The sequence below is a fragment of the Ambystoma mexicanum genome, chromosome 2q (assembly GCF_040938575.1).
Source record: "Ambystoma mexicanum isolate Mex_15411 chromosome 2q, UKY_AmexF1_1, whole genome shotgun sequence".
Taxonomy (NCBI): Eukaryota; Metazoa; Chordata; class Amphibia; order Caudata; family Ambystomatidae; genus Ambystoma; species Ambystoma mexicanum.
The window spans coordinates 1,279,583,747-1,279,610,257 of NC_090924.1; the positions used below are offsets into that span (position 1 = coordinate 1,279,583,747).

The 26,511-nt window shown below is 45.9% G+C and overlaps 1 protein-coding gene across 4 annotated transcripts in view; it reads left to right on the forward strand.

Moving 5' to 3' along the window:
* LOC138570097 (intraflagellar transport protein 70A) overlaps positions 1 to 26,511 on the forward strand; it is a 694,742-nt gene that overhangs the window by 561,425 nt on the left and 106,806 nt on the right. For all 4 annotated transcript variants that reach the window (XM_069648698.1, XM_069648696.1, XM_069648699.1 and 1 more), the window contains one exon: positions 24,928 to 24,999. In XM_069648698.1, the coding sequence (XP_069504799.1) occupies positions 24,928 to 24,999 (72 nt within the window). The remainder of the gene's footprint in view (positions 1 to 24,927; positions 25,000 to 26,511) is intronic.

The window sequence follows — 26,511 nt, forward strand, 5'->3', positions numbered from 1 at the left end:
GCGTCCACAAGAAGTTTGAAGAAGAGTTCTGTGTTGTCAAGATAACACTGGAAGTTGGGGAGAAGGAGGAGATGAGGTGTGCCAGCAGAATAAGGTAGATGTTAACGGGCCAAGGCGAGAGAATAGAGCCCGGGGGGACGCCACAGGTGGATATGGAAGTAGGCGAGGAGAAGGTGCCCAGGATTACTTGGGACTAACGGTCAGTTAGGACGGAGGTCAGCCATTCCAGTGCCCGCTCAGTGATGCGATGGGTGTCGTGGAGCCTTTTTATGCGGATGGCGTGTTTACTGTGTGAAATGCAGAGGAGAGATCAAGAAGGATGAAGACAGCAGTGGAGTTGGAATCGAGGGATGTGAGCAGTACCTCACGGGTGTTCAAAAGAGCAGTTTCCATGCCCCTGGATGCTCGGAATCCAGATTGATAGTCTTGGAGACCGCCAACAAGTTCAGTGTGAGAGTTAAGTTGGGGCAGATCCAACTTCTCAAGCAGATTCCCCAGGAAGGGGGTGATGGAAATGGGGCGATAGTTGGCTGGAAAGGAATGGTCTGCTGACGTTTTTTAAGAAGGGGCGCACGAGGGATTGCTACTGTTTGCCTGTGCTAGGGACACAACGCCTTCACTGTAGCATCGGTCCCACGCACCTTCTGGCAACCTCGGCTCTGCAGCCCGGCGCTGACCGGCCTTCACCCCGGGGACGCACCCTCAGCTCTCTTTGCAGCCCCAGCTCCAGGACTGCAGATCTTTGCTGTCCACACATGTGGATTTCTGCTCTGGCCCATTTCTTCCCCTGAGCCAGGAGCCTCTCTCGAGCCCGGAACATCCTTCCGTTCCCTCTGCTCTGGTGATAGTTTCTTCCCATGCGGCCGGCGGTTGTTAGTAAGCACCCATCTTGGGTGCTGCTGGCCACTCCCAGCGATCTTCTTTGAACCAGTTCCGAAGGCTTCCAAAAAGCCTCCCTTACTAGATGGGTAGTTTCAGGATGTAGAAAGAAACTGACAAGGAGGGGTCATCTTGTGGGCTAGAAACATTTATTAAATCAATAAAGAAACCTATCTCTCCCTACGCCTAAGGGGCTCTCCCTGCCTCAATCTAGGAAAATGTTGGTGAATTGTCAGACTATCTGTCAAAATTAAAAGTTCTCCGTCCTTTGTCGAAACCAACTAATCTAACTCTAATACTACTCTTTAACTTAAGTGGAGTTCGTGTTTCCTTCAGCAAGGGAATGACTCCCTTCTCCTGGTGTCTTGCTTCCATCTTATAAGAGAAGTAATTCCATTAATGTTCCATCAGAGAGGACTGGGGAATTACTCCCTTCTCCTGGTCCTTCTGTCACAGATCTCCACAGAAGTCTTTAAGTACTCTTGCAGCAAACATGCATTAGTACTTTTAATTCCATCTAGGAAGTAGAAAAACCCACAGCCTTATTTGGCTTCCATATACCACTCTGATGAGGGAGAAAGCTCTTGCTTCACTCTACTTGGCTAGACCACTGCAGCGAGGGAGATAACTCCTAACACAGTCTGCTTGAGCAGTGGTATTTGGCTGACCACTGCGACAAGGGAGATAACTCCTGATGTACTCTAGCTCAATGGTATGGTTCAGGTTGTCACCACTGAAATGAGGTAGATAATTCCTAATGCACTCTTGCTTCTTAGTTTGGCTTCCTGGACCTCTCCTGGTCTTCCCGCCATTCCCTTTACCTTGTTCGCTGTTGGGACATGGGTCTGGTTCCCCATGGCATTTATCGCTTGCAACAGGTCCCTCTGGTATTTGTAACCATTTTGCATTGACTTCTGCTTGCAAGCCAGGGGCAAGATGAGAGGTAAAGAACATTGCAGTTTTACCAAACAGCTTATGTACGTCTGGGATATCCTCATAAGCTTCAACTGATTTTACTGATAAATAATGTTTCCTTCTGGTGTGTTTTAGTGTAAGGTCTTTTTCTTTCTGACACCTTTATTTCGACAGGGAGAAATCCCAAGCTGCACCTGACTCTGTGGCACCACCAGTGTCAGTGCACTTATCACTACTATGGAGCATATGCCTCCCCAATTTGAAGGGAGCTAGCTGCATGTAATCCTTTGAACCACAAGCCCAATAGTGGTCAATTTACAGCCATGCCTACTTTCATGCCTGGTGCGTCCATAATACGTTGGCACCCTTCGTTCATCCCGCCTTTCACTGAACCACTGTTCTGAAACACAGGGTTGCCTTTTCTAGTGGTATTATTGCTACTGGTCCTCCTTCATCTTCTACCCAGGCAAGCAATTTGGACAGTTCAGTCCATTCTTTGAGGTACACTTTATTTGCATTCTCCAAAAACCACCTTTGGTGCCTTTATGATCGTTTGTGCCCTGCAGCCTATCAGTCCGTCGACCAATCCTTCTGCATTATATGCATATCCTTTTATTTGCAACTGGGGTCTAGCCCAGTAACCAGGTATTTGTTTCCCGCGGGCATCAATGCACTGCAACACTTTGTGGTATTCTATTATAATCTCTCCTCTGTTCGGGACAGACAGTATGTATTTTATTACCTTGTGTTGTGTTTAGCATTGATCATCAGGGGCATTTGCTTTATAAAACTATCCTCACGAGCAGAGTCTGCTTATCTACGCACTGTATGGAGGCGACTTTTCCCTGAAATTGTCCTCTTGTTATGCATACTGCAAGGAATGTTAGGAAATGTGCTGTGTGTTCAGGTACTTCAGTTGCTATGAACGCTCTAGAGGCACTCATGGCGTAGGGAATGAGGGAACAAACAAAGCAGCTCTCATCAGACATCTCTCCCCACCTTGTTCATGTGCTCATACCACATGTTGCTGTAAAAAGGAGGGAATTATCAGAATTCTGTTGCATGTTACTTTGGTCATTTTGCACACTTCTTACTAACCTTTTAACTGGTGTGCTTACTTTAAGGGGTATTTCAGGTGTCATTTCAGCACTACTTCGTTAACTATACTGGTGTTACCATCGCTGTATACTGGTCTTATCATAACATTAGTGTTAAGCCACTTCACTGCTAAACAATAGACAAAATAGGAACAGCAAAATGAGAAAAAGAACACCACAATCATAATATCCAACAAATCCGCCTGTTGCAGATATTTGTGTCTATAAGCTCATCTGGGCAACAAAAAAGAATTTTGAATAAAAACCAAAAATGCATGTTAACCTAGAGCAATGTATCTTTTGTTTAAAAAAAGAATAGGTATCCACATTAAAAAACCTATCACAAAAAATAAAAAGGTAGCTGTTAATATGTTAATGACCACGCTTCACGCTGATGCTTGTCTTTATAGAGAGGCTTTATTTCTTTAGTTCATCCAAGAGAAAGGCCCCCAGCTGTGGCTGTCCTCCTGCTCTCAATCCTCTCTCTCTCTGCTGCTAGAATGTGGAACCTTTGCTTAATCATAACAACAAAGGTTCCTTGGTAACTAGGTTACATGGCAGCAGCTGAATTGATGTGATTGTAAACTCAATGAAGTAAATGTAACCACCTCCTAACACCTCCCTTCCTTTTACCAAAATATAAGTATTTGCCTAAACTAGATAATAGATTTCATTGAACATAAGTAGTTCATTATTTACATAGTATCTGATACACCGCTATATGAAGAAATAATTAAATTGCTTTAAATACCTTGCAGTGCAGTTACAAGTTGTTGTTTACCTTTTTGCGAATTGCTATCCTCTCCTTGTTCCAGACCCCACCCCCTTTAACAAGCACCGAAGATCCCAAATCTTTAACAACTTGTTTGGGCTGTGAAAATATGGATGCACCTTTGCGCACCTTGGTGGGAAGTTTGATCTTGATCCAATCACCTTCCTCAAGACTGAATTCTCTACAAGCATTCTTCCTGTCATATTGCTCCTTGGATCTGACCCCAGATTCAAATATCTTCTCTCTCACTCCCTCCAGATCTATTCCTACGAATTCTGACCTTCCCATCCAGCCTGGACACATGTGTGAGTTAGGTTTCCTCCCTCTTAATAGTTCAAATGGGGATACACCCGTAACACTGTGTGGTGCTAGTCTATATTGGAATGTTCTCTCCATTATGGTCCTGATCCAGTCACCTCCTGTTGCTATTGCAATTCTAATTGCATCCATGAGAGTGCGGTTGAAGCGTTCTACACACCCATTGGTCTGGGGATGATATAATGAAGTGGTTACTTGTTCTATTCCATGGTTACTCAAGAACTCTCTAAATTCCTTGGAAACCAATTGGGTCCCATTATCTGATAAACACTTTCTGGGGAATCCCTCTCTCCAAAATAATTGCTCCAAACATTTAATGATGCTACTGCTGGATATGTCTCTTAGTGTAAATATTTCGGGCCACTTGGATAATAAATCTATGACAACCAGTACATAGGTGTCTCTCCCACCCTTGATATTGAAAGGCCCTAGTAAGTCTAAAGCAACCTCATCCCATGGAACTGTGGATGGCTTTCTAACAGTCATGGGTACTTTCTGAATCCTGAGACCCTTATTACCTTCAATGCAATCACAACAATTGTTGACCACTTCTTCAGTGTCTTTGTCAAGATTAGGCCACCAAAATTCTGCTCTAACCAAGCCTTTGGTTCTAGGCAGTCCCAAATGCCCAACATGAGCTAGCTCAATTATTAATTTTCTCATTTTAATAGGTACAACCATCTGATGTCCTCTATGTAAGTATCCTTTATCAATCCAGAGTTCTTCCTTAACTTTGGCAAACCCGCCTAAATCACCAATATAGTTTCTTATTCTGTTCTGCGTCACCAATGTTAAAACTCTCTGGTACAATTCATCCTCTGAACATGCATTGTCCCACTCCTCTTTCTTTACTGACTCATGAACCTGAAATATTGCAACACCTTTCTCACGAGTCAGAGGAGACTCCTCAGACACTGTTTCTCTCACTACTGATCTGGATAAGGCATCAGCAACTACGTTGGTTTCACCACTAATGTGAAGCATATCATATTGCAGGCCTTGTAGGGATGTCACCCACTTCATGATGCGTCTGGAGACTCCCTCCAGACCACCTTTGGTAAATATTCCTATTAGGGGTTTATGGTCTGTACATACTGTGAATTCTCTGCCCCACAAATATCTTTTGAACTTTTCCACTCCCCAGACACAAGCCAATGCTTCCTTTTCTACCACTGAATATCTGTTCTCAGGTCCTTTGAGAGATCTAGAGGCAAATGCTATGGTGTGTAAGCCCTCCTGATCTTCCTGCATTAGGACTGCCCCAATACCATAGTCACTTGCATCCACAAATAGTAATGAATGTCTACTTTCTTCAAACGTTTTCAAGATGGGTGCATTGACTATAGCATCTTTAATCTTACCAAACTCTTCCTCACAAGATTCATTCCACTTGAACGTAACACCTTTGCGAGTCAACATCCTCATGTTCCTTGACAAATTTGCCAACCCTCTAACAAACTTGCCATAAAATTCAACCAGACCTAGAAAAGATAGTATATCTGCTTTGGATTTTGGTGCTTCCATCTTGCGAATAGCTTCTATGGCCTTTTCTTTGGGTTTGATCCCTTCACCTGTAATTTCATGACCTAGATATTCAACTTTGTCAGTTTTGAATATGCATTTCTCTAACGATACTGTAAGGCCAGCCTCTTTGAATATGTTCAACACTATCTCTAACCTTTTATCATGTTCTGCTTCATTTTTCCCACATACTAGCACATCATCCTGGTAACACATGACACCTCTCTCTCCTCCCAGTAATCTGTACATGACGTTCTGAAATACACTAGCTGCTGAAATCAATCCAAATGGCATTCTTATACATCTGAAAAGGCCAATAGGGGTAATGAAAGCTGTGAGATCTCTCGAATCAGGGTGTAATTCTACTTGGTGATATGCAGATTTGAGGTCAATAAGAGAAAATACTTTGGAATCAGACACCCCTGCCAATAAATCATCTATTCTGGGTAAAGGAAATTTGTCAGCCACTACATTTTTATTCAGGTGTCTAAGGTCTATGCATATCCGCAGAGATCCACTGCTCTTTCTCACTATTACAATAGGACTAACCCACTCTGAGGAATCAATTCTCTCTATCACCCCTTCACTTTCCATTTTATTCAATTCACTCTCTACATCTTTTCTCAGGGCCAAGGGAATGGTCCGTAATTTGGCAACTTTGGGAATGGCATCCCTTTTCAAACGAATTTTGTGCACAAATCCCTTCAAGCACCCTAACTTAGTGCCACTCATATGCCCTCTGGCCCCTTCCATAACAATGCTCGAGACCGATTTTCCACCGGATTTTCCACCTTCAACAGTCAAAACCTGTTCTGGGTGGCTTGCTTCAAGTCTTATCTTGAGCTCTGCCTGATCGCTCCAGGACAACAGCTCTCCACCTCTGTTGGCTACATGGATAGTCCCTAACGCCTTCCTGTCTTTGAATTGGAGCTCAGCTTCAAAGCACCCTAAAATTTCTATGGGCACATCTCCATAAGCATTTGCTCTGACTACATTCTCCCACAATGTACAACATCCAAATTTCTCCTTCCACACTTGCACACTTATCAAAGTATAATCTGCTCCACTGTCCATGAGCATTGATACTGGCACCCCTCCAACTAACACAGTTGCATATGGTTTCTTTTTCTTGACCTTCCCATCAATGGCATTGACTGAAAATATAACTTCTCTACCAGCATCATCAATTGATATAAATTCTTGATCTGCATTGACTTCATGTATTTGACTAGGGGCGGTATAAAAATTCCTACAGCATCTAGCCATGTGTCCTCTGACCCCACATTCATTACATATAATGTTTGATGCATAACATTCTTTGTCAGATGCTTTGTGATACAGACCCCCACATCTGAAACACCTCCTAATTGATGCACCTCTAGGATAACCAGAGTCCCTGCCACCCCTGAATGTAACATTCTCACTGGGCGACCCTCTGGTAGATGATCCTTGTCCCCATGCTCTGGTAAAGGGACCTTGGCGACCCTCAGGTCTCCTACCCATTTGCCAAGTGCGACGCGCAGTTGCCGCACCTCTCTGCATCACTCTCGAAACCTTATGTATGGCAGCTTCATTGTCATCAGTTTTGGGCTTATCTTGAGATGTATTATCCACTTGAAGCATTTGTATACATTTGTCTGTGTGTTCTATCATTTTCGCTATCTCAATTGCTCTTATCAAGAGAAGGATTTCTTTCCTTCCATAACTCCTTCCTGATGTTATCATTAGAACACTTAATCATGAGTTGGTCCCTGACACGCTCATCTCGACAATGGTCAAATCTACATTTGATGGCTAAACCTCTAAGAGCAGTTACAAATTCCTCAATACTCTCTCCAGTTTTTTGAGTTCTCGTGGCAAATTTGTACCTTTCAAGAATTATATTTTCTTCAACACAGTAGTGTTTGTCTAATTTTGCTAATGTTTTCTCATATGGACCCCCATCAGGAATGTCTGGAGGTTCTGGTAGTTTTTTTGACCACTTCCTGTCCTGCGGCACCTAAACAGTGAAATAGGAGCGCCTCTTTGCGCTCATTGGAGAAATTGGGTCCAAATGCTGCCAGTGCATATTTTTGAAAACCCTCTTTCCAGTCTATCCAACGCACTCTGGGCTCACCTGGTGTAGGCAGGAAGAAAATTGGGGCTGGGACGTTTGCCATGTTGTGAATTAATTAATGTCACCCCCAGGTAGGAAACCTTACACAGCCACACTGTCACTTACTTGTACTTAAATTTTATAAGGTGTGATTTCAGGTGGAACCTGTGCTGATATTGTCAGCGCTGTCTGTGGTAGTTGCAATTTGTGATCCACAGGTCAGCCTCCTCCGTAATCCACAGGTGATCCAATTTGTGATCCACAGGTCATCCAACCTCCTCAATATTCGTGCTCAGCTCCAGTATGCTTTTATGGTTCTCTCCACTGCCAGGCACTGACTTCTTTCTTGGTGCTCCGCTCCAAAATGCGCTTTGCTGGTTTACTCCGCTCCAGGAGGATGGCCGTGTTTCTCGCCTGCTATTACACAACACATCTAGTGTAACACTCCGTCCATTTGCATCCAAACTGTAATCAATATTGCTGCAGTGTTGCTGCTGCTGGGGGCCTTTTCTCCTTGGATCCCATCCTCGTCGCCAATGTTAATATGTTAATGACCACGCTTCACGCTGATGCTTGTCTTTATAGAGAGGCTTTATTTCTTTAGTTCATCCAAGAGAAAGGCCCCCAGCTGTGGCTGTCCTCCTGCTCTCAATCCTCTCTCTCTCTGCTGCTAGAATGTGGAACCTTTGCTTAATCATAACAACAAAGGTTCCTTGGTAACTAGGTTACATGGCAGCAGCTGAATTGATGTGATTGTAAACTCAATGAAGTAAATGTAACCACCTCCTAACAGTAGCTCACTTATAGAATAATATATTCTTTAAAAGGCAGCTCTTGATGCTGATTTGCTCTAGTCATCGCCCTCGTCTGGTGTCTTTGTACTTCTTCTTCACCTTCGACCTATGTATCGTCAGACACGGGGGCGTCACCACAGTACTTCTTTACATCACAGAGATGGAGCCATGATCACCTTTCTCTAACTTTAACTGATCAAGGGGTAACTTCCTCAACACTATTCAGGCCCTCGAATCCCGGCTTATGCCACTTTCTGATGAAGTTTTGGCAGAGTACTTGGTCACCGGGGTGTAACTGAAGGGGCTGTAGTAACCTATGTACATCACAATGTTCATTTGAATCTTTGTTGACTATTGAGCCCCCTTGTCTTACCTGCACCTGTTTGGAGATACAGTTCAGAGATTTAGTCATAGCCATCAGTCATGCATTTCTTTACCCAGCACTTTTGCTGAATTCTCAGCATCTGTCTGACCACATGTGGGAGGAGCAATTGGGGCATTCATTCTGCATCCTGTCACCAGTTCATCTGGTGTCAGTTGGTAGTCAGAGCCTGGCTGATTGCGTAAGGCAAAAAAGAGCCAAGGGAAGGCAGTGTACCCAGTTTTTATGCAGTGTGTCTTTTATTTTTGCAATGCGTTCCTTCAAGAGGCTGTTTAGGTGCTCACAATTTCCATTAGCTTGTGGGTGGTAGGCAGACAAGAATGTGTGTCTTATTCCCAATAGGGATGTGATTTGTTCAAATACTTCATTTCAAAATGGGGTTCATTGTCCGAACGTAGCACTTCGCATACACCTCTCATACTCAGAATTTTACAGTCGATGTGGAATCTGGATGTTTGCATGGGTCCAGTGGGAAAAAGGACATACGACTACTATCATATATTTGTAGCCGTTACAAATGTGAAGCATATCCACATAATTGATAAGCAAATACCGAAATAGCCCAGTGGGGCGGGGTATTGCTCCTCTCACTGTTCTTAATGTGTGTCCAGCAGTGCATTTTTGGCACACCATATAATTAATAACAAAGTTGGCCACATGCTCTTTCAGATTAGGGACAACCCAGTTCTCTGAAATTGACGCTGTAAGACATTCCCTCGTGGTATGTGCTGGAAAGTGTAGTTGTTCCAGTGCTACTGGGAGCACCTCAACAGGCATAACTGGATTCCCTGTGCTATCCTCGCACCAAATTAGCTCTGCAGGGGATAATGAGCACCCCCTTTTCTTCCACAATTCCTGCTCTTCTTGTGGTGCATGTCGGTCCTGGTGTGGCAGCTGAAAGCCCCTCCTTTTCCAACGTATCTGTCCTGAGTGTACTGTTGACCTAACGTAGGCAGAGTCTGAATACACGGCCACTGCCTCATCCTTATGCACCTCAAGCGCTAAAATCATGACTACCAATTCTGCCACATGCGCTGAAACGTGCTGGAAACCTTGTGCTGGTAACCACCTTAAGTCTTCCATTCTCTTTTGCCTTTACTACTGCTGTTGCACTGTGTCTTAATCTGCTGCTTTGATATTTCGTTCATGAACCATCAACAAAGAGAATTATACCCTTTCATAGGGCATTTGCCTTGATATTGGGAACATTGGCATAATAATCAGTGTAGGTAGTGCATTCAAGTACATTATCTCCTTCTTCCACTGGTTCTGCTATGAATTTTGCAGGGTTCACTATGCGACACCTAACCATTTCAATCAATGGATTTGATGATATAACTTCATTGCCTGATGCTCTCTGTGTAGTTAATGTGCTTCTAGGTTTTTCAGGATTGGCTCCTCCGACGTATTCCACATCTATGACAGGTAATCACCACAGCTGTGCTGCTTCGGAAAATTTTCGGCTCCTGTGTCGATGAGGGCCTCCATTGAGCCGACGTCACTGGATGTCATAAGTAGGGCGTACGACGCCCGTAGCCTCCGTTCCATTTTTTCTGCAAACGTGTTCGCTTTGGAGATCTCGGCGCACCTCGGTTCTTCTGAGTACTTCTATTGGTTCTTCGAACTTGTTGTTTGTGAAGATATCCTGATGTCTTCGTCTTCTTCTACCCCACAGCCGGGTTTCAATAAGTGTCAGGACTGCGGTTCCAAGATGACGCTGACGGACTCGCACGACGCCTGCCTCTCGTGCCTCGGTGAGGACCACGCCACGGATGATTGTGATGATAGCCAGTCGTTAACATCGAAGGCCTTGCGGGAGCGTAGGAAGAAGCTTTCTGTCGGTAGGGTATCCAAGCCCCGAAAGTCGAAATCTGCGGGGCTTTCGACCGACGATTCGAGAGGCGACTCTCTGCATCATCGGTGTAAGTCTGGGGGGGTCTCGGTCCTGGAGTGGGTCCCGCCATTCCTCTGCTTCTTCGTGGCACTCACGGAATTGCCGTCACCGGTCGCCTTCCCCATCCTCGTCTGAGGACTCCGCCCGTCGGCGGGTTGCTTGTCCCAACAAGAATTCCTCCCCTGTGGAATGGGATTCATTTCATAAGGAGATGTTCGGTCCGCGCCTTCGAAAGAAACCGGCAGGGAATGCGCTAGGACCACCGCTCGCACGCCTTTGGGCTTGGGCGGTCGGCGCGATCTCAGGGAGCCTTCGAGGTCCCCGTCGGACAAGGTGGATCGCTCTAGCCATGCCCGCTCCAGGTCCCGGTCCTCGAAGCCCTCGAGACCGGTAGAGCCTGTGAGGTCTTCTAAGAAGATGTCGATGCCATCGGCGCCATGTCCGTCGAGGGACTCTCTCGAGGCTCCGCCTCCGAGGAAGTCATCAACGCCATCGGCGCCGAGGCCGTCGAAGGACACGCTCGGGGCACCGCCCTCGAGGCCTGTGTCGAAGTCATCGGCGCCACGCTCGACGTCGACGACGATTCCGTCGAAGCCCTCAACGCCTTTTGTGGAGGCTTTACCGGAGGTACCCCGGGCATCGGTGGAAACTCTGAAAAAGGCCCGGCAGAAGTCAGTAAGGCCTGTATTTGAGCCTTTTTCTGTGCCCTCATCCAGGGATTTATTCCAGCTTCTGGATTACATCTCTGAGGTGGATGAAGGGTCTGATGAAGGTATGGCTCCTACAGAGGTTCCTGACGAACTCTGGTCTGGTCATAGCCAGTTAGAAGACATGCGTCAGTCTTTGCACGACGCCAGTGGTCTGGACACCTCTTCGGAGGTTGAGTTTTGTAGGACTGAGCCTGGCATGCACGCCGAGTCTTCGTACCGGCGCCTCATGTTGAGGGTGACAGAATACTTGGTGTGGTCTGCGCCACCAGTGGATTTTCTGTAGGATGACCTGACGGATATCCTTGACCACCCACTGACCCGGTACTGCCGTTCCATATGGCCTTGCAAAGAAGGGTGGCAGCGGCTTGGACTGCTCCGGAGAGTCTCCCGGCAGTGAGCAGGACTTTGCCGAAAAAAATACTGTCCAGCCAGTAGCGACCCCTGCTACTTTACTACGCACCCCACTCCGGAGAGTTTGGTGGTGCAGGCGGCTACGGCCCCAGCAAAGCAGGCGTCGTACCCTACCATCCCTCCTGATAGGGACGACAAGCTTTTTGATGGCTTGGCGAAGAAAGTGTTTTCTTCAGGGTGTATGACTTTACAGGCAGCCAACTCTGTGGGTGCCTTAGCACGTTTCACTCACACTCTGTGGAATTGTGTTTCATAAGCGGCTGAACATATTCCCGAAGGGGAGGAATGGGATGGTTTTCTTGCCCTCATTCAAGATGGCAAGGATGCCATGTGTGAATCCGTTCAGTCGGGTCTGGACATGACAGATTGTGTCAGCCGGTCCATGGCGGCGAGCACCGTAATGCGAAGATTTGCGTGGTTGCGGAAGTCGGGGTTTGCTCCTGATGTACAAGCCCGGCTCCTCAACATGCCCTTTGATGGTATACAACTTTTTTGGCAGCAAGGCTGACGAGAGCCTTGAGAGGTTGCAGACCTCCAAAGCTGCAGCAAAGTCGCTGAGCGCTGCAGTTCGCCAACCTCCGCCTTTTCATCCTAGGGGACAGCAATGGAGGGGAGGTTCCTTTCGATACTACTCTTACTTTGGTAGATCGAGGGGAGCTGCAAGTCAAAGGGGCAACCGTAGGAGTACCAGAGGTGGAAAACAAGGTACTCGAGGTGCCAACAACGCTCGGGCAGTTGCCTCTTTGCCCTCGCGTACTGCCACAGCCGCTCCAGCTCAGTCATGAGGCCATGTCCCATGGTTCGCCGGTTGGGAGAAGGCTGGCGCAGCATGTTGTAGAATGACGGGCCATTACTTCAGATGTGTGGGTTCTGGAGATCATAGCCCACGGCTACTGTCTTCCTTTCCGGCAGAGGTCCCACGACAATCCACCAGGGAATCTCTCTTTGAAGAGTCCGGATCCGCTCCTTGTGCAGGAAATCAAATCCCTGCGGGAGAAAGGCGCCATAGAACTGGTGCCTGTAGCGGAGTGGAACAAGGGATGGTATTCCCCTTATTTTTTTATTCCGAAAAAGGACGGGGGATTGAGACCCATCATGGACTTGCGTGGTTTGAACAAACTCCTCAGGAAGGACAAGTTCAAGATGTTTACTCTTTCTCAAGTCCTCCAGGCCCTTCAACTTCAGGACTGGTTGGTGTCTCTCGACCTCAAGGATGCTTACTTTCATGTGCTGATTCATCCCAAGCACAAGAAGTTCCTGAGGTTCACGGTGGCGACTTGCATTTTCAATTTCGGGTCCAGCCGTCCTGATTGACCTCTGCCCGAGGGTCTTGACCAAGCTCATGGTGGGGGTGGCAGCGTATTTCAGGAAAGGGGGGATTCACGTCTACCCCTACCTCGACGATTGGTTGATCAGGGCGGGCTCTCCTGAGCAAGTCCTGGATCATCTGTCAGTCACCTGCCACTCCCTTCACAAACTGGGCTTCTCCCTCAACTTAAAGAAGTCCCACTTGACACCTACCCAGCGGCTCCAGTACATCGGAGCAGTGCTCGACACATCCCTGCGGCAGTGTTCGCCTCCCCAGGTGAGGGCTCATCACATTCTGCAGATGATGCACAAGTTTCAACATGCCCAGAGTCTCCCGGCGTTCGAGTTCTTGTGGTTGCTCGGCCTCATGGCATCCTGCATTCTTCTGGTGCCAGAGGCCAGGTTGCGGATGAGATCTAGGCAATGGGCTCTCAAGCTCCAGTGGTTGCAGTCCTGCGGCAGGATGTCGGACCCTGTTCAGGTGCCGCCCTCGGTCACCCAGGATCTTCTACGGTGGGCCGTCGAAGGCAATCGGATGAAGGGGGCTCCATTTTGGCTACCCTGGCCAGAGATAACGATCGTGACGGACGCGTCCCTCACGGGATTGGGAGCTCATGCCAACGAGTTGACAGTCAGCGGTCGGTGGTCTCGGTCGGAGTCCAGACTCCATATCAATCTGTTGGAGCTGAGGGCCATCAGGCTAGCCCTGAAGGCTTTTCTGCTGTCTGTACGGGGGAAGAATGTCCTAATTCTGACAGACAATACAGTGGCCATGCACTACCTCAACAAAAAGGGGGGGGGGCAGGGTCTCTCCCTCTGTGCAGAGAGGCGATTCAGCTCTGGTTCTTGGCCATCCAGCAGGAAATTTGGTTCTCGGTAGTTCATCTGGCCGGAGACGAAAACGAGGTAGCGGACGCTCTGAGCAGGCAGAGCACGGTCTCTCATGAGTGGGAGCTGGCTCAGGAGATTCTCCTGGAGATCTTCGCCGTTTGGGGGACCCCACAAGTGGATCTCTTCGCCACCAGTGTCAACCGGAAGTGCGAAAGATTCTGCTCGCTGGAATTTCCTCCAAGAGGAGCCTTAGGGGACGCGTTCGTGGTGGAGTGGTTCTTCCCACTGCTGTACGCGTTTCTTCCAGTCCACGTCATTCCGCAAGTGCTGCGGAGGTTACGGAGGTTTGGTTCCCGGATGATCCTCATTGCTCCGGCATGGGCCAGGAGAACGTGGTACCCGTACCTTCTCGACATGTCCATCTGCTCTCCACGCCGTCTTCCCTATCGAGACGATCTGCTCTCATGGGGGGGGGGGTCAGGTTCTCCATCCAGAGGTTAAGTCCCTCACCCTTCATGCTTGGCTTCCGAAAGGTTGAGGTATAAGGATTGGGACCTCCCTAAAGACGTTATGGAGGTGTTGCTTTCGGCCAGAAGGCCAGCAACTAAGTCCCTGTACCGTTGCCGTTGGAGAAGGTTCTGCGACTGGTGCAGGGTTAAGAATGTGGATCCTTTTTCATGTGCCATTCCGGTGGTTCTGTCTTATTTGCTTTCTATAGCCCACAAGGGGTGCAAGTGGGTACCATTAAAGGTTACCTGGCGGCGCTGTCCATATTTAAGCGCTCGTCTGAGGAGTGTTCTTATTTTAAGATTCCTTTGATTTCTCAGTTTCTCAAAGGGCTCACTAATGTGTTCCCACCGTCTCCTTTCCAGGTGCCCGGTTGGGATTTGAATCTGGTTCTAAAATTCCTCATGGGAGCTCCGTTTGAGCCTTTACATTCTTGTCCTTTGAGACTGCTGACCTTGAAAACTGTATTTTTAGTTGCGGTCACTTCCGCTCGCAGAGTGAGTGAGTTGCAGGCACTATCCGTTAAGCAACCCTTCACAGTGTTCCATAAGGACAGCGTTGTCCTTAGGGTTTGTCCTTCTTTTCTTCCGAAGGTTGTGTCGGAATTTCATTTAAGCCAGAAGGTCATTCTTCCGGCATTCTTTCCTCCTCCGCATCCTGGTAAGGAAGAGGAGAGGCTCCATAGGTTAAATCCTAGGAGAGCTTTAAGTTTCTACATTTCACGCATGTCCCGGGTCAGAGTGGACGATCAGCTCTTTGTAGGTTACGCTGGAAGGCGTTTGGGACAAGCTGTTACTAAGCAGACTTTGTCTAGATGAATTATCTTGACAATTTCTGAATGTTACTGCTTGGCGGGTAAGGACCCTCCGGTAGCCTTACAGGCCCATTCTACTAGAGGTGTGGCTGCCTCTACTGCGCTGCAGAGGGGTGTTCCCATTCATAACATTTGTGAAGCAGCCACATGGGCCTCTCTCCATACTTTTGTAAAACACTACTCCCTGGATTCCATCCATGGGCAAGACTTAGCCTTTGGCAAGGTGGTCCTCTATTCTTCAATTTGATTGGGCATTCTAAAAATCTAAATTCTTTTCCCACCTCCATACGTTGGTACTGCTTTGGGAGTCTGTCATAGATGTGGAATACGTCGGAGGACCCAATCCCTTCGATGAACAAGTTACTTTCTTACCTGGTAACGTTCTTTCGATGGGATGGCCGACGACTTATTCCACATTTCTCCCTCCCTACCTGCCCCTCTACAGAATTTCTTATGCAATTGCAGCTTCCGTTTCCGCAAGGCTTTCTGTAGTCATTAGGGCAGAAGACTGGTGCCACACGTTCTAGGTAAAAAACTACAACTGAGGCTACGGGCGTCGTGCGTCCTACTTATAACATCCAGTTACGTCGGCTCGACGGAGGCCATCGAGGACAGTGTATCGACGTCATCGACGCAGGACGCCGAACATTTTCCGAAGCAGCCCAGCTGTGCTGATTACCTGTCATAGATGTGGGGCACGTCGTCGGACCATCCCATCGAAAGAACGTTACCAGGTAAGAAAGTAACTTGTTCTTCTCTTTGTCCACTTTGTACTTTTTTTCAGCCAATGCTGTCAATAGTTTCACTGATTTTCCTACACTAGTAAGTCATCCATGTATTGTACGACCGTGCTGTCAGTTTGTACATTGCCCATGTCCATCTGCAGTAGCCTGTTGAAAACACTGGGAGACTCACAGTACCCCTGTGGGAAACAGCTGTGTTGTAATCTAATTCTGCAGTCTTCATGCAGGGTAATGGAAGTAAAGCATTTTTAAAGTCAATTAATGTAAAATATGGGGCTTTAGATGGTATGTTACATAATATCGTTGCTGGATTTGGCACTAAGGGAAATTCTGCCTCAACAATATTATTCAGAGGGTGCAAGTCCTGTATAAATCTCAAAGACCTCCCTTTTGCCTTTTTTATTGGGTACACTGCTCTATTGCATGGCGATTCTGAAGACACTTATATCCCTGGTCTTACCAAGGTGGCAATAGTTTCATAGATAACTTTGTCAGCTTCCTTTCACATGACATAGTGTTTTACTCATGGCATTTTTTTCAGTTTTATTTTAATAGTTCCTACACCTTTCAATAGGCCAGCGTCATATGGATCGCTGGTCCACAATGAACTCGGTGCCTTTGCTAAATCTTCCTGCATACATGATGGTACCTTCCTTAACAACAATATTAGTTGGGGCACCTCTCTCTGCTCAATCTGCAACTGGTAAGTGATACAGGTGTTAAAAATCACTTGTCCTCTTCAAATAGTTCATCATCAGTCAAGTCAGAGAATCTGTGTGCTGAGTTAGCCATGACTACTGTGCGCCATGCTACTCCTTCTCCATCAACTCCATGTAATATCACTCTGTCTTCTCTTACCATTGCTGCTTCTAATTCAATTGTGATAATCTGCCCTTCTTCCACGTCTGTGGGTATCTCTGGGCTTACCATAATTCTGTGGGTAATCTCAGCAATTTGTCCTGTATTCGTGGAGCCATGCCAATAACACATGTACCCCATAAAGGAATACCTCTGGTTTAGTGGCAACCCTCTTTGGGGCTACCGGCCATAAAAGGCTCTTATGAATTCACCAGCATTCACATGATGGTTGCCTGGTGTTGAACAAATTATTCCCTCTTCAGTAAAATAAATTGCCATGTTTAGCTTGCTCATCAAGTCTCTTCCTAATATGTTAACTGGTGTCGGCATAGCCATCTCATGTTCTCCTATAGTTATGGGCAAGTTGTCTGTAAAAGGAACCATTGTAATAACCCCAGATAATCCTTGTGCATCCATTGATATTCCTGACATTGGGAACTTCCTCTCTCTGATGCAGGATCACGTTGCCCCGGTATCAGCTATGAAGGAGAGAGTCTTTTCACCTATAGTGACCCCACTCTTGGTTCTTATCGTGGGTCTGGTGTACTCCTTAGGATTGGTCACCCTGTGTTACCTGGGGGAACCCAGACGTGGACTCCCTGCTCACTGTGCTCAGAGAGGCACAGCCCAGGACTCAGGTTATCATGCCATGTTCTTTCTGGAGAGGCTTGCCTGCTACCTTGTTTGAATACTTTCTTCCTATTTGTTGGACTTTTAGCTAATTCTAACGTGCATGTTTTATTCTGTGTGGCCACTTGAGGGGCCCATCAGTTATAATCCATGGAGTTTTTTGGCTTACTGAATTTGCGCACCTGCACATCAATGGCTGTTTGTGCTTTTATTAATTTAATTGAATTAGGAGTCTATCGCTTTGCGTCCTGGTAACTGTTATATCGTCTCTGCGTTCTGCTCATCTAGTACTCCCTTCCTTTCTTCCTGACCTTGGTGCTTGCTGCTACTGTCCGGTCTCTGCATATTTCTGAAATATATGTATTTTTGTAAATTCAGCATCTTGGAGTTTGGTGCCTTTGGTAATTCTGAGACCTGCTACGGGCTCTGTGCTAGAAAAATGGCTGTACTCCATATTGGTGTTCTATATTCAGGTTTTTTCATGTTACATTCACCTTCTACATCTGCCATACGTTGGTTTGCCTTCCCGTGCACGCTGCAGCTGGCCTGCCTAAAATTCTACTTGCCCTATCAGTGTAGTGAGTCCATCTCTTGGGATTCTGGATTCCTCCTCCCTTCTATGCTATATACAGCAGACTACTTGTACTCTCTGCGATCTAACTGTAATCCCTACTAGCCTCTGTTAAAATGGATTTCTAAACTCTGACCTGGTGGACAGAAGTTTAGGAGGCCACCCTAGCTTAGTGAAACAGGAAACCTTTTGGACAAGCTAGACCAATCTAGGTAGCTTGGCAGGTGGCCACAACTAAGTCTCAGGAAGGATGAGCATGATCGGAAGCCCATAATGACCACACACAGTAACGAACCACAAATTACTCTTAGACAAGTGTATGCGAAAAATATCTACACAATATCTGTGGTTTGTCGGCCGGACCAATTGACACAAGTAAACTTTAGTTATATAAAACAGTTGCCACACAAATACTCTACTAGATAATATATATACAATACGTTTCCTAATGCGACAAAGGAGTACAACACAGCCACAACCTGTAAAGAGAACAGAGAGTTAACACACTAGGAGCATTAGGCAATTCTTCTGAGTCGTTCCCTAACTTTTCAGTCAGACCCTAAGAAGTGGCGAGCTTTGTGCTCAACAGTACAGTTGTGCGTAAAAATGCACAATCGCGCAGGCAGAACAAAAAGCGGGTCTTCTTGGGAGAGCTGTAGCAAGTCAGGAAGGGGCGTGAGGTGATGAAGAATTGGTTCCCACTATTTCAGTAGGGTCTGCCCTTGGTGGCAGAGCAGTTTTCAAAAGGTGAGAATAGCTAGGGAGCGCAGGCTAAAACGAATACCTTTTTAGGGATATTCGTGCGTAAAAGACATTGGTTGTGCCAAGGAGCCACCGGTAAGTGATGCAAGTACTCACCGACCCTCAGCACAGTCCGGACCAAACTTTGCCAGTTTAGTCAAGGTCACTAGTAGGTGCGAGTCCTGCAGTTTTGGGGCGCTCCGGCTCTCAGCGGCTGCGGGATAGAACGATTGTCCATGACGGGACAGATATCTTTTTTTCAGCTCCCGAAGGAGATGCAAAGAAAATTCCGGTGCAGCCGGCTTCAGGGCACAGGAGAGCAGGTCAGCAAGACACCTACACCGACCGTCACCAACAAGTAGTGATGCGGGAATCACAGATGTGTGCAGTGTTACGCACTCTCCTCATTCTGGAATTTGGTGGGAGAGGGCATGGGACCACAAGCAAGCGATGTCCCAAGTCTTGGGTTTTAACTCAAGACAGCAGCGTTTCTGCAGGATACCCCGAGGTAGAGCTGGACAGTTCACTGGATGGCCCAGGAACACATTCGGCGGGTAAGCAGGGGGTGCCGAGAGTCGTTGTTCCCACTACTCCAAAAGGGGGAAGCGCCCTTGCAGGCCTTCTTGATCGATGAAGGAAACAGGTGTCCGACGGGACAGCAGAGGGCGAAGGGTGCCAAACCTTCCAAAGCATCTCCAGCGGTTCCACAAGTCTGTTTCTTCGTTGCAGGATACTTGGCTCCTTCTGTAGTTCGGGGAGAACTCGGGTGATCGACCAGGAATGGATGCAGAGCCCCTTCTCTTATCCAAGATTAGCTTCGCGCCAAAATCGAGGACTTCCAATCGAAGATCTGCTCTCATGAAGGCATCCCAGTCATGGATCAATCACAGCCCACAGTGGTCCCAGTCATTCAGGCACTCTAGACATTCTGGCATCAGTAGTGTGGATTGGGACCGGACAGTCCCAACCCGCTTCATGGGCACACACGTGAAATGCAGATGCGCATGAAAGAGATCGGTTTTCGCGAGAGGCTCCATGCCCAAATAAGGATAACCCGGGTTACTCGATCTGGTTGAAGGCAAGGGACAAAATGGCCATGGGACAGAACAAAAGACTTTGTGGCTCGCCCATTTTCGGACTTGGCCACAGTCTTGAACCAAATGCAGTAAAAGCGATGTGCTCCTGTAAAAAGAAGTAAACCACTTCTAAAAAGTAACTGCTGCCACCATTTCGTCCCAGGCACACTGTACAATCACCAAAAAATCCTTCGAGGATGTCTAGGGCCATAAAATAAAAAGGACCCTAGCGCACGGTACTGGAAGGTACATTGTGCACGGTTAAAAAGTTACCAAAAAATGGCAACATAGTCGATGACTAAGGGAAACATAGTTTCCCAGTTCTGACAGTCTGAAGGAGGTGTCAGTTTCCCCATACCAAGTGAGCAAAAGCCTAGGGGAGCGCAGCTGAAGGCTGTGCTCCACTGGCAAAAGTCTGGGGGGGTCCACAAATGGAGGGAACATTACACATTAATGAAATCTTTCTTAACAGCATTGAACAACCTTACTAATTCTTTATGGCAGATGCATGTTCATTAACTGTTTAAGCATATTGGTTTATGAAGCCCACTTTAGTCTGCATCGTCTCACACCTCTAGGCTCAATGGGGCTCAATGGGGCATTGGGGGGGTATAGCTGCTGTAGTTTAGTTTATATTGTCTCTGACCCTTGCCTTAGGTTAGGGGCAGACTGTTATGATGTATTCATCTGCGTCATCACACTTAATAACAGTTTAGGTGGTGCCCATCATATCGGTTCAGCCTAACCCATGCTCGTAAAATAGTACCAATGTAGGTTCCTGTTATTGTGCTTGTGTACTCTGACTGCATTTTCTTGCTCCTTTGCCTGTGCGCATTTAAAGACAGGTTTGCGTATGTTTGATACAGTGATATTTTTTTTTTAATTTAAAGTAATGTGAAATGCATGGTTTGTGTGAATTTCCTGACTTGATCAGTGCTTTAAATAATTTTTTTATTCAAGACTCCTACCATTCCTACCATTTTCCAATGTTACAAAATGTGTTTGTTTTGTTTAAAAACTGCTTTTTACATTTTGATATATTGCCAATGTATTTATTTATTTTGTTGCTTATATAGCGCTCCAAGCCCAAAGGCATCTGGATGCTGTCTAACAGAAAGAAGTTACATTCGTTCTCATGGTTACATATATCCAACAATTAGACAGTAGGGTGTACATCAGGTAATACAATAATTTACATTATTTCCATAGTTACATGGAGGAGTCTACTGGCGACTGTTGAGTTTCCTACTATACAACATACTACGGTAGTGTACATTATTCCCCCATACTTTGTGTAAAGAGGTGAGTTTTTAGTTGTCTGCGGAAGTCCAAAAGGATTCTTGTGCTCTGAGCTGGACGGGCAGGGTATTCCATTACTTGCTAGCTATAGTAGGGAAGGTACTGCCTCCCGCTTTTTGTAGTTTGAATCGAATCGTGGCGTGGCTAGAAGGTGCATGTAGGCTACTCTGGTAGGCCTTGTAGGGTGAGGTTTTGAGATCTTGTCCAAGAGGTAAGAGGGGGCCAACCTGTGAAGACATTTATGTGTTAATGTAAGTGTTTTTAACACAATTTGTTATTTTACAGGTAGCCTGTGTATTTTCTGTCTTTCTGCCGAAATGTGTGCTGATCTGCGGATGTTGAGTGCCGCTCTAAGGGCATTATTTTGCAGGACCTGACGTTTTTGGGTGTTCTGGGTCTTGGTGCCAGTGTATAAGGCGTTACAGTAGTCTAGTCGGATCAGGACGAAGGTTCTCGCCAAAGTAATGCAGCTGTCCAGTCTAAGGAATTGTCTACATGCATAGATTAGTCTACAAGTATAAGTTGTGGCTGATGTAGTAGCATTTATTTGTTTTGACAGTGTAAGCGAGGAGTCCAGGTGGAAGCCTAGTGTTTTACCTCGTTAGACACTTTGATGGTTTTGCCATCAATGTCAAAAGATTTAAAGGCATCATTTAGTTTGGCCAACCTGAGTTGTGAGCCTATAATCTGCAACCCGGTCTTGTCATCATTCAGACATAACCCATGATGCGCCATCCAAGCTTGGATGGTAAGGTAAATGGCATTGAGGGTTGCAGTGTCAATACCATGGTCCCCAGTGATAGGTATGAGGATCTGAATGTCATCTGCGTAGTTGGTATAGGTGGCACCCAGATCATCCAGACGGCCAAATAGAGACTTAGTAGAGACATTGTATAATGTGGGAGATACACACGACCCTTGGGGTACTCCACATGAGACAATGGTGGGTGGTGCTTCATCCTTGGGAGAATGGGTGGAAGACTCACATAGTTTTGTCAGTTAGAAATGATTTAATCCATTGGGTAGCGTTGGTTGAGAAATGTGCTGCTGAAGTCAAGTGTTTGCACAGTATGTTGTGGTCCACGAGATCGAAAGCAGCTGAGAGGACGAGGAGAAGTAAGGCTAGTTTCCTGTTGTTATTGGGCAGTAGTTGGTAGGTATGTTTGGGTCAAGGCTTGTTTTTTTTAGCAGTGGTAATACCCAGGCATTCTTAAGGTCAATGGGGACACAATTGTTTTTAAATGAGGCATTGATGAGATTTGTAATGAATGGAGCTAGTTGGAGGGCGCAGTCTTTAATGACTGTTGCCGGGCACAGGTGACTTTGGCACCTTGAGGGTTTTAGGTTGGAGATGATTTGGAGTACTTCTGAATATGTGACCTCTGTAAATTCAAACTGATGTATATCATTAGTAGTAGGGGTATTCGCATGGTGACTAGGCTGATCAGATAGTATGACTAGGGTTTTATTTGCTTCAATTTTGGATTGGAGTCGCGCAACTTTATCTTGTAGAGCATTTTGTATGTTCAGACATCAGTTTGTATTCTTGTTACAGCTTTCCACTGGGGGAATCTGAGTTTCTAATTCCCTGATAATTGAGAACAATTCTTTTGTTTTTTATTTAGCCTTAGTAATTCTGTCATTATAGAGTGGGCTTTTTGTTAGATTGACTTGTAGTTTGTAGTCATGGGCAGCTCTTTTGAATTCTAGTTTATTTAATTCTGAAATGGGCTTTTTCCATTGAAATTCAGTTTTTCTTTTCACATTTCTTAATGCTTTTAATGTGGTTGTGAACCACCCATTTATTGGGCCAGTTCTTTTGCGTGGCTAATCTTGGTATCAGTATTGAAAGTTATGAGATGGTGATTGGATCAGGGACAGGGAGAGTTAGAAATGATGGTCGAATAGAAGTTGATATTGGCAAGCCAGTCGAGAATGCAGCCTTTTGCATGTGTGGATTCTGAATCCGGTGCGATAGGCCCAGTGCTGACATAGTATTGGCCAGAGATAGGGCATTTTTGTCAGTGGGTCATTATAGCCGGAGTTAAAATCACCCAATATAATGGTTTGTGGTTTCGGTTTGGCATTTGCGGATAGGATTTGTGTTATATCATTCTCAAAGGTGAGTACAGGGCCAGGGGGTCTGTAGATAAGGTGGATATTCAGTGTAGCAGTAACTGACAATGACATTTTTACTGATAGTAGTTCTTCTGATGTGATAGGAGTGCTAAGTGCTTCTCTCATGTTCAAGACACTTTTAGCAATGATAGCTACTCTTCCTCCATTAGCTGATGTCTGTCCATCCTACAGATAGTGTAACTATCTGCCACTGCCAAGGCAAAGGCTGGTCCTAAGGCTGTGTGTGGCCATGATTTAGTTATGGCTAGGAAGTCCAGTTTATGAGTTGTAATAATGTCTGCTGTATCTAGTGCATGGGCTGGTATAGAGCTAGCGTTGGTGAGTGCACCTTGGATGTTATGGTCTTGGTTTGCGGGTTTGGTTTGGTGGAGCCTAGGCGGATGATTACATGTGCGAGCCATTCGGAGTGTCAAAAGTGAATTCCTTCTAAGGATGGTGTCGTTGTTGAAGAAGATGTCTCTCATGAGCCTTGTTCTAGTAGCTAACTTGTTATTTCGGAGTGTCAGTGGACAAAGGCGACTCTGGCACTGAGTGGTTGCCAGGAATGCAGATCCGCCCTTGTCAATACACTTAGTTGGGTTGTTATTCCCTTGGGGTTTCCTATGGTTGAGAGCTGCAGGTCGGCAGGATAGAGCGAGAGTCTGTAGGTTGTCGAGGCATGACTATGGCTTGGGATAATCTGAGTCTAGGCCATGTCATTGTCTGTCTTACATGGGTGTGGTGTTTAATTAGAAGGGCAGGCATTTTGATCAGTGTGGTTGGAATATGTTTACTAGTTTGGTGGTAGGTGTTATTAATTTAATAGTGCTATAAGCAGTAGGATCTGCAGTTAACCGCTATAGATTTATGATGAAAGCCTAAACACATAGAATCCTGACTAGAGACACCTTAGTGGTGTTTAATCAACTACTTGCATAGGCTGCACTAAATTCAATGTGATTCAAGCCAATGGCGCACTAGTTGGAGTTAAACACTGTAAGCGCAATGGCCGCGAGTAATACAATGTGTCTCAAAAACACCTCAAACCTGGCTTGGAGGTAGTTAAGCAATTTACATTTAGCATTACAGGCGCATTGACCATATATACCACGGTGTAACTCAGTACGGTATATTTGAATTAGCTTTTGGCGTGTGAGTCTCAAAAATAATTCAAACCTGGCTAGGAGGTAGTTAAGCAATTACATTGAGCATTACAGGCGCATTGAGCATATATACTACTGTGTAACTTCATACGGTATATTCGAATTAAATAGTGGCGTGTATGTCGAGAAGCAGTCTCCGCCATACATTATGTATTTCACCTGTGGCTTGAGTAACTGCACATTTGCCTAAACAGTGCTTAGCTTTCATTTTTCTGTTCTCTTAAATATTATTAAAATAATTATTATGAGTACAGAAAGATTTAAAGCGGATACCAATCACTGACGACATTTTGATTAAAACAATTGTTGGCCTCGCCATTTTGTGCAGCTGCTCTGTTAGAGAACATTTAATCTTGTATCACTTAGGCACCAACATAAAACGTTGCCTCTCCTCAGCTTGATGATTATTACAGCTTTGTTTTCTTAATGATATTCAAACTGTGACTACAAAACTGACTCTTTCTATCTTTAATGTTTTAGATCTTAAATGTCAGCGCCATCGTCTTGGCCAATTTGTGTGTTTCGTATATCATGACCAGTCAAAATGAAGAGGTAAGTGGCTACCAATCTAACTTTTAAAAATGCAACTCGAGTTTGGTTGGATAATCTGGGGTGTGGGCATGTTAATGCCGAGTTAGACAGACATACCACACCCACATGTTGTTCCTGCTCCACCTTACAATTACTGCTGCTTTACCGCAAGCATGAACTTTCATGCTGGTAAAAATCCTATGGAATCTGCTTGAAATAACTACCTGGTAGAAGCAGTTGGATTCTGTGGGAATCCATTATAAATGCCTCCTGCAATCATTAATTGCGGGGGGCATTTACACCTTTGCAACAACATAGTGGAAAAGTGAGGATTAAAGGCGATTTTGCCTATATTTTACTCTTCACTTTTTCACTTCTTAGTGGAAAAGTTGAATAATGCCCACAGGGGACTTTTTCCACTTAGTGTAAATAAATGGAGGTGGTCCTTTGGAGCGGTCAGTAATGAGAGGTGGACAACTGTTTGAGGATGCCGCAACATATGGCATTTTATTATAAAAGAAATATATGCCTAACCTAAAGCTAAGGGAATACACTCTTTTTTTTATTTTTTATAATTCTGTTTATTAAGTTTTAATAACACAACAACAAAACAAACATGAATCATAGGCATACATCTGACCATGGTAGTAAGGCAATTTCAAAATGCAAAAGGAGCTATGTAGGGCCGAGAGCCATCAGACGTTTGTGGGATGAGGCAGGTAACCAATGTTAACAGCAGTACAGATCTACTATCATCAGCGAATCTCAGTTAGCATCAAGCCATTTACCCCATATTTTTTCGAATTTGCGGGGGCAATCCCGTGCATTATAAATCCGGCGCTCCAAGGCCGTGCATCTGTCCAGCTGATTACTACAGCGGTTCAAAGACAAAGGGTCGGCAGAGCCCCAGTTAGTCGCGGTTAATCTTTTGCCTGCCCCAAATGCCAATGCCAAAAACATTTTTTCATATTTCGAGAGATCAACTTCACCCCCGATTACCAAGAGTATCATTTTGGGATCCCTGGGGATTGGTGTCGCCAGGGTGGCAGAGATCGTGTTAATACAGCTCTCCCAGAAGACCTGTAACACTCGGCAGTCCCATATCATATGGTAGAAGGTGGCAGGTTCCGTTTTGCATCTGAGGCATGTCCCGTCTTCCAGTCCCCCACACCTGGCCATGGCAGTGCCTGAATAGTATGTGCGGTGAAGGATCCTCAGTTGTATTAGTCTGAGTTTAGAGTCTATACCAATTTCTCTAGAGGACATTAATGCATCTACCCAGTCTTCTGGTTCCATTTGACCTTTATCCCTTTCCCACTTTTCTTTGAGCCCGTCAAGCTGCGCAGCCCCAAAGGAGTTAAGGGCTGGATAGAGCGTGGAAGTGACCTTGGAGGCAATGCTTTACGGGAGGATATTGGTCTCAATGGGAGTACAGGGGGTTATGGTTGTCGTATCAGGGAATTGGGTGCGGATGGCGTGGGCCAGTTGCGCATGTCGAAACCGGTCCATGGGTGCGAGGTCGAATTGCTCTTG